General features: G+C 44.6%; 1 protein-coding gene across 4 annotated transcripts in view; it reads right to left on the bottom strand.

Moving 5' to 3' along the window:
- The window catches only part of IGSF9B (immunoglobulin superfamily member 9B), a 107532-nt gene that overhangs the window by 22704 nt on the left and 70253 nt on the right, over positions 1–14575 (bottom strand). For 2 of the 4 annotated variants that reach the window (XM_077457902.1, XM_077457903.1), the window contains exons 17-18: positions 10397–10442; positions 8520–10010 (exon numbers count right to left, since the gene is read on the bottom strand). In XM_077457902.1, coding sequence (XP_077314028.1) covers positions 8520–10010; positions 10397–10442 — 1537 coding nt within the window. Of the gene's footprint in view, positions 1–6112; positions 6156–7004; positions 7574–8519; positions 10011–10396; positions 10443–14575 lie in introns of those variants that run through there. The other 2 variants (XR_013263253.1, XM_077457904.1) reach the window with 2 other exon arrangements.

Below are 14575 nucleotides of genomic sequence, written 5' to 3'. Positions count from 1 at the left end.
CCTCTTCCCGACAACCCTGGTCGTTGGTTGTCGGGGTCTGCGGGCGGGGGGGCTTATCGGAATCCGTGAGCCCCCTTTAATAAGGGGGGTCCCTGGATCCCGGCCCCCCCACCCTATGTGAATGAGTATGGGGTACAATGTACCCCTACCCATTCACCTGTGAAAAAAAAAAAGTAAAAAAAAAAAAAACACAACACACAAGGGTTAAAATAGTTTATTGCACAGCTCTGGGGGTCTTCTTCCATCTTCGGGGGTCTTCTCGCCAGACTCCTCCGCTATCTTCTGCTCTTTTGCTAGCTCTTTCACTAGCGGAGGAGCCCGGCCTTCTTCTTCGCCGCCGCCCTCTTCTTCCGTCTTCGGGGGTCTTGTCCCCCTCTTCGGTTCTTCTTGCCGGGCCACCGCGCCTTCTTCTAGCTCTTTTGCAAGCGGTGGCCCGGCAACAAGAACCGAAGAGGGGGACAAAACCCCCGAAGTCGGAAGAAGAGGGCGGCGGCGAAGAAGAAGGCTGGGCTCTTCCGCCAGTGAAAGAGCTAGCAAAAGAGCAGAAGATAGCGGAGGAGTCCAGCGAGAAGACCCCCAGAGCTGTGCGAAAAACTATTTTAACCCTTGTGTGTTGTGTTTCTTTTTACTTTTTTCACAGGTGAATGGGTAGGGGTACATTGTACCCCATACTCATTCACATAGGGTGGGGGGGCCGGGATGCGGGGGCCCCCCTTATTAAAGGGGGCTCACAGATTCCGATAAGCCCCCCGCCTGCAGACCCCGACAACCAACGGCCATGGTTGTCGGGAAGAGGCCCTTGTCCTCATAAACATGGGGACAAGGTGCTTTGGGGTGCGGCCCCCCTTCCCCAAGGCACCCCCCATGTTGAGGGTACGCGGCCTGGTACAGCTCAGGAGGAGGGGGGCGCTCGTTCGTCCCCACCCCCTTTGCTGGCCGGCCGGGTAGCGTGCTCGGATAAGGGTCTGATATGGACCTGTGGGGGACCCCCCACGCCGATTTTTCGGCGTAGGAATTCCCCTTTAAGTCCATACCAGGTGTCGGGGCCAGCGACGCCTCCTTCGCTGGCCCCGGCTACCTGGAGCCGTGCTCAAAATGAGCGGACTTTCCTCCATATGTGTGGGCGAGTCCGTTCATTTCAAAAGTACGGCGGACTTAGTACGCCGGACTTAGTCCGCCGCAAAAGTACTGTGTGTAGGCAGGTAGCTCGTTCGGAAAGTCTGGCGGACAGTCCGGTGGAAAGTCCACCAGACTAAGTCCCCCGGATAGTCTGCTACGCGTGTACACGGCCAAAGCCTGTAAAATTGCAAAACATTAAAATTACCAAGTGTCCACAATTTTGCCACCACTGAATATAAATGTACACTATAATGCCAAAAGTATTGTGACACCTGCCTTTACACACACATTAATGGCATCCCAGTCTTAGTCTGTAGGGTTCAATATTGAGTTGGCCCCTTTGCAGCTTCAACTCTTCTGGGAAGGCCGTCCACAAGGTTTAAGAGTGTGTCTATGGAAATGTTTGACCATTCTTCCAGAAGCACAAGTGAGTTCAGGCATTGATATTTAACGAAAGGGCCTGGCTCGCAGTTTCCGCTCTAATTCATCCCAAAGGTGTTCTATCAGGTTGAAGTCAGGACTGTGCACGCCAGTCAAGTTCCTCCACCCCAAACTCTCTCATCCATGTCTTTATGGACCTTGCTTTGTGCACTGGTGCACAATCATGTTGGAGCAGGAAAGGGCCATCCCCAAACTGTTCCCACAAAGTTGGGAGCATGAAATTGACCAAAATGCCTTGGTATGTTGACGCTGTAAGAGTTCCCTTCACTGGAACTAAGGGGTCAAGCCCAACCCCTGAAAAACAACCACACACCTTAATTCCCCCCTCCAAATGATTTGGACCAGTGTACAAAGCAAGGTCCATAAAGACATGGATGAGCAAGTTTGGGGTGGAGTAACTTGACTGGTCTGCACAGAGTCCTGACCTCAACCTGATCGAAAACCTTTGGGATGAATTTGAGAGGAGACTGCGAGCCAGGTCTTCTCACTCACATCAGTGCCTGACCTCACAAATGCGCTTCTGGAAGACTGGTCAAACGTTCCCATAGACACACTCCTAAACCTTGTGGGCAGCCTTCCCAGAAGAGTCAAAGTTGTAGCTGCAAAGGGTGGACCAACTCAATATTGAACCCTACGGACTAAGACTGGGATGTCATTAAAGTTCATGTGTGTGTAAAGGCAGGGGTCCCAATACATTTAGTAATGCAGTGTATATGTATATGGTCCTGCCATGTAATATAGCCCTTGTTGTGAATCAAACACAATAGCAATTGTTTTGTCTGGCAAATCTCAGGATGTAAAAAAACATTTGGTGCCCGTTTCATCTCTGGCTGGTATGAACTGCACTCAAAAGCCTAAACGCACATAATGATGCTGTCATTACACATATTCCAGAGTCTGCACTCAGAACGGGCTCATTCATACTCTGGTTTCTATTCCATTTGTAATAACCTTTTGCTTTTTACAGAATAGACTCATTCAATGCTTGGCAGGGCACCTGGCCTGACCAGGGACACCTCACCATTGCATAGTTACTGGTATTTTGGTTGATTACAGCATGATGTACCAGCAGCATGGCATAACATTAAAATGCCAGAAGTCTGAATTGCTGGTGGAAAGTTCCACAGAGATGAAATGGTAGGTATTTTTAAGAAACGCTTGGCAGACAGCACCACCTCTAGGATTCAGAAGAGACATTCCATTATTCTGCCATAGAAGAGTTATACACCAACCAAAACGGGTTAGACCGATTTTACTCTAATCTGCCAACAATGATGGGATGGTTTACAAGTTCCGTGTACTGATTGGACAGGATATTATGTACCTGTATGTCTACACTACATGAAGACAGACATCCACAACAGGGGGCAAAAAACACACATATACAAGACAACCACGTACTAGCCATTTAGGCAACAGAATGCCAAGCAACCAACAGGCAGGAGATGTGTGTCCACCTTCTGGGTAGGAAACAAATACTTCAGCTTTTAATCAGTTCTTTCATGTTGCCATAAAAGGGATGTGAGAACATTGCAGAACTCAACATACACTCAAATAGACAAGCAGGGACACTGAAGGAAAGACACACTGTAGTAATTTGTTATTGAAAAACGAGACTGCAGTGATCACACTGACAGACACACAGTGAGGAGGAACTTCACTACAGGCTGTGAAGGAGGAAAATGTCACTCTAAAAGCACCAGCGAGTATTGCCAGGATGGCTCATTGGATGAGGGTCTCACCATGACAGGAAGGGAGGAAGACGGAGGGAGAGGTTGCTACAGTCACAGCATTAGGACAAAGCTTTGTCATGCACAGGAGTTGCAGAGGTCTCCTTTAAAGGGGAACCTGGCACCCTTGAAGAAACCCATTCCCAGGGCCGGCCTTGGACCAGGCTCTCTTACACATCCTACACAAAGAGTGATCAGCTGTTTTACCCAAATTGATGAGGATCTGAGGAGGTACAGTTAATGAGATGGTATAGGCCATAACTGTTTATGTATTGTGTTAGAAATCTGTGCATAGTTATAATAATTTTCTATTCTTACAATAGCCATGATACATCTAAAAGGTGACTGTAAGAGAAGAAAACTATCGTATGTCACTATATGAAATTGTTGCTTGCGTGGAATAGTAAGGAGGATATATTTTACTTTACTTAGGAGAGAAAAATTGTAGAGAAAGAATTGTTTGCTACAATGTCAGTTGTAATGACCAAGAAATCCTCTGGAGTTTACCATCAACCCGAATCCAAGCTACTAGGTAGTCCCAAAACCTTGCTGCTTTCTTCTGACTGTGGGTATCAGGTTTATGTCAAACAAATTACATATGACACCTTCTGATTTGTCTGATAGTAAAAAATGAACACACGTTTTCCAGTCCCAAAATGAGGATTTCTTTGCCTGTACTTGTCACTTCTGTAATGGAAAAAACATAACTTTGTAATCTATCTATACTGGTCACACCCAGGGTACAGTGGCCCGATGAAGACCTGTGTTTAGAATTATGCCTCACCTACCTATTTTGTCTATACTGGGCACTCCCATGGTAAAGTGGCCTAGTGGAGATCTCGGGATTTATGGGAAAACACCTTACCCCTCTCCTGTTAATATTGGTCACTTCAATGAAATAGTGGTCTGTTGGAAATCAAAGGAATTCTTGGAATAGGCTTCACTTCCCTCTCCTGCCTATACTGATCACTTCCATTGTATTGTGGCCTAAAGAAAGAACTTAGGGGTTTCAAAAGTAGGTCTCATCTCCATTTTCTGTCTTTACTGGACCCACCCAGAGTAGGGAGTAGGCCTTCATTAACTCCCTGTCTTCTCTATACGGGACACTCCCATGGTAAAGTGGCCTCATATTTTTATCCTAACTATACTGGGCACTGTAATGGTATGTATGGCAGCCTGATGGATGCCTCAGGAATTCTGAGTATGGGCCTTACCGCCCTATTCTGTCCATAGTGGGCACTCATGGGCCTTGTGAAGTCATATTCCAGAAGTAGGACTCCTATCCTCCTGTCTATACTGGGCACTGCCAGGCTATGGTGGCTTAATGTATACCTCAGTAATTCTAAGAGTATATATGACCTCTCTTTGTCCTGTCTATCTTGGCCTTGTGGAAATCTGAAGACTTTCTAGTAATAGACCTTGACTGCCAATCCTGTCTATGCTGAACATATTATTCTGATATTTGAAGAAAATCCTCCATTTATATATAAGACCTTCACGTTGATGTCTAAACATGTTCACACTTCAGAATATTGGGGAGTAGACCTCACCTCCCTATTTAGTTTTATACTGGAAACTTCTGGGGTATGGTGACCCGATGGAGAACCTAAAAATTCTGAAAGCAGGGCTTACCTACCTATTTTGTCTATACTGGACACACAGGGTATGGTGGCTTGATGGAGACTTCAGGAATTCTGGGAGTAGGTTTAACTTCTCTTTCTGGTCTGTAAAATAAACTCCTGGAGTAGGGTGGCCTGGTAGAGATCTGAGGCATTTAAGAAATAGGCCTCTCCTTTGCATCCTGTCTATCTTATGATTTCTTGGAATACCCCTTACCTCCCTATCCTGTAAATATTGTACATCTCTATGGTATGGTGGCCTGGTGGAGACCTCAGGAATTCTGTGAGTAGGCCTCACATTTTTATCTTCTTTATACTGGGCACTGCCACAGTATGGATGGACTAATGGACACCTCTAGAATTCTGGGTGTAGGCCTCACCATCCTATCCTGTCTATATTGAGCACCCCCAATACATTGTGATCTGGTGAAAACCTCATGAATTCTGGGAGGGAGCCTTCATTCTTTCTACTGTCTCTCCTGGACACTCCTATGTTATGGTGGCCTGGAGGAAATTTCAGGAATTCTGTAAGTAGGCCTCACCTCCCTATTCTGTCTTTACTGCACACTTCCGTATCGCAGCCTATTGTAGATCTCAGTAATTATAAAAGGTGAACCCTTTTATTGAATGCTACAACCTGAAAATTAAACAAGGTCAGTGTGTCTGTTATACACAATCACATAGACATACCACCTCCTTTCATGGTGTTTGTGATTTCCATTTGTGGAGGGGACTTGTGTAGAGTTTATATGTTCTAATTAAATGTTGTAATGTTCAGGGGTGAATTAATGGGGTCCAATGTTGTTCACATTAAGTAAGCAGATGATTGGCCTGAATCTGGTGGCCTCACAGAAATATGTGGAAGACTGGTATCAGACCTCCCCATTGTCATCATATAGACTTGTGAGATGGGTGAAGCTGTGCCAAGCCTAATGCTGGTGGGAATATAGGGTTTGCGTGATGGAAGAAGCTGTGGTTTTTGAGAGTGAAGCGACACAAGAAGAAGTGTTCTTCATATACAAGAAGTGATAAACCCATTGGTTGAGTTTTGATGACCACTTTGTCTTATTCTGGGCTCTGTTCCCCTTTAAAGCAGACGTTGGGATTAATAAACAGAGGGAATGAAAGGCCCATGTTTTGCCCACCCACCAGGAGCCCACCCCACGCTTCCCTCTTCCCCCTTCAGACATGGATCACCCTTACCTATTGGACGGAGGAGCTCATGACGTCAACACTGCTCAGATAGCTGAGATCAATCAGAAATAGACACAGTTATTCAGGGCAGTGCAGGGGAGGGAGGGGAGGCTGAAGTGGAGGGTGTACATGCCACTATGGAAGCTACCATAAAAATGTTCAGATTGATTCTAACATGTTGGAGAGGCTTGATAACAAGATCTTAGCAAGTCTACACACATCATAATATTCTAACATTTGTACTCTGTAGCTTTCCTAAAAAGCTGCCATCTCTGTCCTTTGTAGAGAAGATATCAACATGAATCCTCCATTTATACATCAGATCTTCATGTCGATATCTAAAGAGGCTTAGTTGGAAAAAAGAAAACACAATGACACAAGACAGAGGGGATTACATCGGTAATATTCATTGCCACTTTACTGAGAAACTGGTGGGATAAGACATGCAAGACGGAATAATAGAACAATTGTGTTTTTTCTCTCTGGTAAGAGCCTGATAATGCCTTCTTCGTCTTATGTAGCTTGGATTCACCATCTGGTTATGATCTGGAGATACCAGGTGAACTTCTTTCTTTAATATCTATGCTTTGTGCATGATGTGATGATCCAAAAAAAAAATCACTTATTATATGGCGTATAAACACTGCTTTGCTAACCGACTTATTTCTACTAATTGCAGATGCAGAAAATGGTAAATTTTCATCAATGGACTGTGGGAAAATGCTGTCCGGGGGGAGTGGGCTATAAGAGACAGACAGACATTGAACATAACACAGAACTATACAGTCTTCATGTTCTCACTCCACCCTGAAGTGTATGCGTCGTGTATATAAAGTGTGGAACATTTATAATGTTCTCCTAAAGTCTTAAGAATTAGGAAAACAAAGAACAATGAGAAGAATTGCAGAGAGCACAATACGTTTTATTGTCATGTGATACAATGCAAAGGTTACAGCAACAATTTTATGATTTATTGCCATTTACTGACACACAACATGAGTGATAAGGCTGTCTGTGCCATGTTCATACAGAGTGCACCTCACATCTACAACAGAACACAGTATAACCCGCGCACTCTGCTCATTTATGATGCCCAGGCCACGTAAAAAGGCTGACCTTAACGCTGTGATTATCTACAGACAAAGCTAAGAATGTTGCAGGTTTAGAATGTAGAATTTGGCACATTGTGTTTTTACTATGGCACAGGAACCTATAATATTCACCAGAGGTATCAAGAGCAGATCTGAGTGATTATTTGACAAGTGATGCTGCTTCACAAAACTAAGTTTGTGTGTTTTTAGTAACTACATCTACAATTGTTTATACTCAACTGGGATGATCCAAATCTAAGGAAGTCATCTCTGTTCTGCTCTGTTGGAGTATGATAGTGTGCAATGTCGCATGGGGCCCCTGGGTAATTACAGGTCCATTTTCTGGGTAGTAATCGGTTGCAGAACATAAAATGGCCATCTAAAAAAATCAAGAATCCCCATTAATAAAGTGCGTTTTGCTTGTCACTAGAGGTCACATTAGTTCTTGGTCACAGCAGATGACTCAGTATGGTGGCAATGTTTTACCAACATAAAATAAGGAATCTTTATAACATGATGAAAGCAATATCAATATTACACATTTAACGTTTCTCTTGGCTTTGTCTGTTGGGTGAAATCCCCTACTTTCAGTGTGCCGTAGTGCTGGGGATGCAATCCTTGGAGTTAAGCAACATCACCCCATTGGTCCCTAATGCACACATCATGAAGGAAATTTCACCAAGCAAAGGAAGGCAGAGATTCTCTTTAAAGTGTCCCTGGAAACCAGCATTGTTTACTTCCCAAACACAGGGATGCTGGGTACTGATGGCAAATCTGCTTTAAACGGGACCTCTTGGTAACAAGCCTTGTTCTGTCAGCACAACCGAAAAAAAAAAAATATATATCTTTTAATAAATAATGGCACTTTGGCATGACTCCACTAAAGTGGATCTTCAAGCAAAACTTTGTTTTTCAATTTAGACAAAAAGCCACAGGAAATTTCGCCATTCAGGGACAGATTGCAAAAAAAAAAAGACAGATTGTATTTTCTCTCCAGATGCTCCATAAATTGGCTGGAGTTCCTCTTCAAGTCTGAAGCTTGGTTGGAGCTGACAGAAACTTTATGGCAAGTTTTGGAAGATTTGGTGACTTTGCATGCAGTCTATAAGAGCAAAGTATCAGATAAAGGAACCTAGTGTGCTTTCAAAATAATGAAATCCTATGCTTCCACACATCGTACATAAATTTTTCCTTTAACATGAATAAAAATGCACTCAAGGAAAACTGTTTGTACCATGATTCCTCTTTATCATGTGATCTGTACACTGTCCACTGGAAACTCCCTAATACTGCATTAATTCTCACACTAGCAGCATTGGACTCACCCTGCAGTGCACAGCACCGCTGTCTCTGCATGTACGCGCTCTTCTCTTCTGCGTCCATCTGCATGGGGGGAAGCATTAGGTGGGGTAGGCCGATAGCTAGGACTATCATGGCTGCTCTTTGCTGGGGATCCAGAGGAAGGAGGTGATTTGTGTAAAAAGATTGGAGGCTGTAGAGCAATGCCAGTGCAGTCTGAAGGTGGGGGAAGCAGGCCAGGCCGGGGCCTGGCTCTAGCACTTAGTTCAGGTGAGCCATGTCTTGAACTTAGTGGACTCTGTGTCAGTGGGGAAAGACGAGAAGGCTGCAGCACCACTTGATGTATACTTGGCTCTAGTCTACGATGCTGTCTGGGGCTCATTTGTTGACGTGTCCGGCTCTCAAACCAACGAGCATCCATTCCGAAGGACCCTGGCTCGGGGATGTCTGGGTATGGAAGCACCGGTATTCCCATCCCTTGGCTAGTGTGCCGGAGCTGGCTCTGAGCAGCCAGTTGCATAGCTGCATCGTGCCAAGACGCTGGGTGGGGAGGATGAGGGCCGCGACCAGGTAGCCGACCTGACCATCCTGGATGGAGTTCCAGAGGCAAGATGGCAGCATATGGTGGAACTTGCAAGGAGCTGGGAGGTGGGCGTCCTCGTGGAAATGGATCTGGTGGTGGTGGAGGCAAAGGACGTCTCATCTCCCCAGGTTCATAGCGATGTTGGAGAAACATAGAAGGAGATGGGGGAGCATCCAAGCCTCCGAAAGGGAACTCTGGTGCTCCCCACTGCTCTGGTGAGCGCCCCCCAGTGGGCGTATGAGTGAGAGGCAAGGTACTGGTAGAGCTGTTCTCTCCATTCTCTTCTGGGATGGGTGGAAAAGATCCTTCAGGGTGTAAAGGTGGAGATGACATGACTGAACTAAGAGGACTGACTTCTGGCATATAGAATGGTGGAGGAGGTTCAGAATCACGAGGGCTGCTGCTAAGATATCCATATATATGACCATGATGGTATCCGCCAGGTCGGGACTGACCAGAAGCCTGCTGCCTTCCCTCAGGGGGCTGATGCTGGAATCTGGGACTGTAGGCCGGAGGTTGTAGGGGAGAATCTTGGCTGGATGACAGTGGAGTGAGCTGGGACTTCAATCCAGTTGGCTCATCGTTTTCTTCATCAGACTGTCGAAACTCTGGGTACATGTCAGTTTCCTCTGCAAACGGAAAACCTTGTATCCGACGACTGCGCAAAGCTGGCTCCTGGTCTGGACTGTCTGTGACAAAACGGCCATCTGGACCTCGGCTGATCAGTTCAATGGGTGTGGTGACCTCTGCTTCTGCCTGGCTTACACTATACTTCTTGCTGGTCATGGCACGCTTGGTCTTCTTATACAAGGACAGCTCTTTCTCACGGCCAGGACTAAGGGGCCTCTTGGATGGCAGACCCTGATCCTCAGAAGATTCTGAAGGGGCATGGAGAGTCCGAACGCTCTCCGGGCTGATTTTTCCAGAGGATAACCTATGATGAGGGAGGTGGAAGTTAAAATGTGGCAGGTAAAGCTGAACATAGGTAATGAATGATCTATCCACTTATTTTAGTAACAATACTGCGTGCAACAAATGTCAAGCACTATCTAGATCTACATGTACTATGTGTACAGTAGCATATAAAAAAAAATATATATTACTATGTATACCTTAGTTCTTTGTGTTTTGTGCATATTGTTTTATCTGTATCATTAATAGTTGTGTTAGATCTATAAATCTTGTGTAGACAGGTCTAGAAGGTAGTCTAGAAGTAGTGTGTGTGTGTGTGTGTGTGTGTGTGTGTATAGTTCCATCTAGGAAAGCTGTCTTGATATGCACTGTGTTATATATGCAGCCATAAGATACAATATCACTTACGGTGACTCCATACTTTTCCGGCAATGAGTAATGGACAGTGGTGGATCTGAGGAGACAAAAGCACAATATTGGTCAACTTCAAAGCATCACACCAATTAAAGGGTGATAACTGTAGAAAGTATAGAAGTTTCATTGTATGGTGAGAGGAATTAAACTGTGACAGCAGAGTCAGAGCAAAGGATATGCATTCTGGCTGAGGGAGAAGGGCACAGGAGAGATGTATTCTTGAAGAGGCATAAGGGCACACAAGAGATGGATTCTGTCAGTGTTAAATAGGCACAGGAGAGATAAATACTGGCAGAGGTATATGGGCACAGGAGAGATAATTTCTGGCAGATGCATACAGGCACAGAAGGCATGTACTTTAGCATAGGGATATGGGTGCATGAGAAAAGGATACGGGCACAGGGGCATGTATTCTGGCAGAGGGATAGGGGCACAGGAGGGACAATTCCCCAAGAGGTACAGTATACAGACAGAGAAGAGATTAATTACTGCAGAGGTTACAGTCACAAGAAGTGTGTATTGTGGCAAAGGGGTTGGGCACAGGAATTAAGTATTCGAAGAGATGGAGCACAGAAGAGATGGATTCTGTCAGATGTACATGGTCATTTTTGCAGATGTATTCTAGCAAAAGGATGGGGGTACACTGTATTGTGACAGAAGTATGGGGCAGAGGGGAGATGTATTGCGGCAGAGGGATAGGTGTACATTGTACAGTGGAAGAAGATATGTGTTTCTGGATGAAAGATTCAAGTACAGGCACACCACATTGTGACAGAGGAGGGATGTGCTCTGGAAGATGGATGTGGATATAGGTACACTGTACTATGAAAGATAAGAGATGGTAGACACCACAGAGCATAGGATAGAAAAAAACTCTGGTGGTTTCCATTTCCTACAGTGTTCCATGGTTGATTGGATTAATGGCATTCATTGCTAGGACCTTATGGTATATCAACTATTGACTAGCCTATTTTGAGGTCAGGAAATAGATCACGAGGATCAGATCACATTTTATGGCAAATTACTGCAGAAAGCCAGTTCAGTCTAAGAATCCACATACTTTTACTTGCGTGTGTATGTAGGTATGTATGTATTGTCAAGTTTGGGGAGCCAGCTAGGTCGCAGGACACAGGCTTTGCAATCAAAAGAATGTTTATTTATACTTTAAATTCTCTTTATTTGTTTTTATTCTGTCATACAAATTTTAATACTAAAAAAATACACAATATGGACATAGAACAATAAGATTAAATTAAACAGTTATCTTCCATACTTTCTACCTTATTTTATCTCAAAATTTCTTATGTATTTACATATTACACCCTTTTAACTCCCATCCCCCCTCCCTCCCCTAACCCCACCTCAAGATTTCTTTCATACCAAGTTCAACACTATCTCCTTTGTTCTACCTCCAGATGTTTCACTCTACAGTGTTCAACTGAACTTATCGTTTATCCTATTCCTCTTCTACTGTTATTGGTCAAGCGGATGCCCTATTTTATTCAGCCAAGGTCTCCATATTTTCTCAAATCCTCTAATATTTCCCCTACGTATATATACGGTCTTCTCCCTCCATACTAGATCGTTAATGACCTGGGTCCATTCACCCAAGAGAGGTGCCCTCTCGGACTGCCATTTCTGCGCTATCAATTTACGTGCTTGAAATAAACAAAGTATAACTGAGAGTGTGGTATTCTTCTGTTCCCCCAAGCTTCCCCTATATCCTAGTATACATGTTTTAGGGTCCTGATCCAACTTGGTCCCAAATGTCCTATTTATAGTTTCAACTATTCCTTCCAAATACCGAAACAGCTTTGGGCACCTCCACATCATGTGTATAAGATCTCCAAAGCCTTGACATCTAGGGCAGTTAGCGTCTGTCCTCTTTCCAAAAGAGTACAGCCTCTTGGGGGTGAAATAAGCCCTATATACCAACATCAGATGTGATACTTTTTGTGATGGAGAAACAGATATCATATATATGGACCCAGTTCTAATATTCTCCTCCACTGTTCTTCTGTGATTCCTCCTATGTCCTCTTCCCATTTCTTTTTTAATTTTACTAATCCGAGCTCCGTATCGGGGCCTTTACATAAAAATTCATATATAGTGGATATGAATCCCCTAGACTTATCTATTTTAAGTATCTTCTGGGGCAAGGATATCTTGTCCCACTCAGGTATCTGTGGGCCGAACTGCGCTGTCAGAGCATGCCGAATCTGTAAATAACGATAAAATGTCTGCTGTGGTATATTATATTCCCTTTTTAGGTCCATGAATGTCTTCAAAGTTCTACCATCGTATAATTGGCGCAGCCTAGTTATACCTTTCTTCTCCCATATGCTAATTTTCCCAATTAACAATACTTCCTGCAGGTTATTGTTATCCCACAAGGGTGTATAGTCTGACCATCCTGTACAGCCCGTCAACTTTTTTGCCATTTTCCATACTTTGCTCCTTGCGCTGGAAAGAACTTGCCTCCAGTGCATCCACCAGTGTTTTATGTGGGGCTTCTGTCAATATTGCTCTACCGTTCAAGTTACCTTCCCCCTCCTGATCACTACCCACCAGGTGCTGCAACTGCGCTGCCAGATAGTAATTCCTGGGGCAGGGTACCACCAATCCCCCTCTGTCCGTTGGGAGCTGCAGTGCCGGGAGCCAGATCCTCGCCTGCCCTTTTTTCCAGATCAGCTCCCGAAAAAGGGTTTCAAACTTTTTAAACCACTTTGTACATATCCAAATCGGGGCATTATGTAGAACATATAGTAGTTGTGGCAACCATATCATCTTTATCAAACTACATCGACCTGCTACCGACAAAGGAAGCCGACTCCAAGCATCACAGCTCCGCTTGAATTTTCCCAGTAACGGAACTATATTTTTGTCAACGTACTGATCTAAATCTGTTGTTAAATATATACCAAGGTACTTCATTACGTCTACCACCTCCAATTGCGGTATCCCCAATGCAGTCACAGCACCTGGGGTATCAACTTGGAGCAACTCCGACTTCCCCCAGTTTATCGTCAGGCCCGTGAATCCTCCAAACTCTTCTACTAATTTAATTGTCTTCTCAAGAGATTGACCAGAGTCCCCTAAAAAGAGGAGAACAGCGTCCGCATATAATGCGATTCTCTCCTCTCTACCCCCTTCCCTTTGGAAACCAGTTATATCGGAGTTTGACCTAATGGCAATCGCCAGCGGCTCTATTGCAATTGCAAAGAGCAACGGGGAAAGCGGGCACCCTTGTCTCGATCCTCTACTCATTTCTATTCTTTCAGATTGTTCCTGATTTATTCTTACTTTTGCACTGGGAGCGCTATACATCATTTTTATCCATCCAATGAACGTGGGACCGAATCCACACCCCTCCAGGACACGCCACAAATACTCCCACTCTAGGCTATCAAAAGCCTTGGTCATGTCCAAAGACAGGATGGCCCTCGAGCCCACATTTACCGATGGCTTTTGAATATTCAAAAATACCCTTCTTATATTCATGCCGGTTGATCGTCCCGCAATAAATCCTGTCTGATCTGGATGTATAAGCTTATTAATAATTTTATTTAACCTATTTGACAATACCTTGGCCAATATTTTAACATCGGAACATAAGAGTGAGATCGGCCTATACGAGGCTATCTCTTGGGGGTCCTTTCCTTCTTTGAGAATCACAATAATGATCGCTTCCATCATGGAGGCTGGTAATCTCCCCTCGGATTTTGCTCCTCTCAGGGTCTTAAGCAATTCTGGGAGTAGAATTTCACTATATTTCTTGTATATCTCCACCGGAAGGCCATCTGGCCCTGGAGATTTTTGAGTGGCCATTCCGGCCACTGCCTGCTGTAACTCACTCAGGGTTATAGGGGCCTCCAAGTCCTCCCTCTCCTCTTGGGTGAGGGCTAGGAGCTTCACTTTCTCCAAAAATGCCCTCATACCTCCTTCCTTTCTCTGACCTCGAGTACTGTATAATTCCCTATAAAAAGCCCCAAAAATTTCTACTATCTCCTTCCCGCTTGTAATAGCAGTCCCATTCATGGACCTAATCATTGGGATAATAGATGAGGGGGAGTTGGTTTTCACCAATTGGGCCAACATTCTCCCCACCCCCTCTCCCTCCCCAAAATGGCATTGCTTCTGAAATAGTCGCTTATTTTCTTCCCTTAATAATTG

This window comes from Lithobates pipiens, unplaced genomic scaffold (assembly GCF_037356315.1).
Source record: "Lithobates pipiens isolate NorthernLeopardFrog02 unplaced genomic scaffold, aLitPip1_a1.2 Scaffold_27, whole genome shotgun sequence".
Classification (NCBI taxonomy): domain Eukaryota; kingdom Metazoa; phylum Chordata; class Amphibia; order Anura; family Ranidae; genus Lithobates; species Lithobates pipiens.
This window is presented reverse-complemented; position numbering and strand designations above follow the sequence as displayed.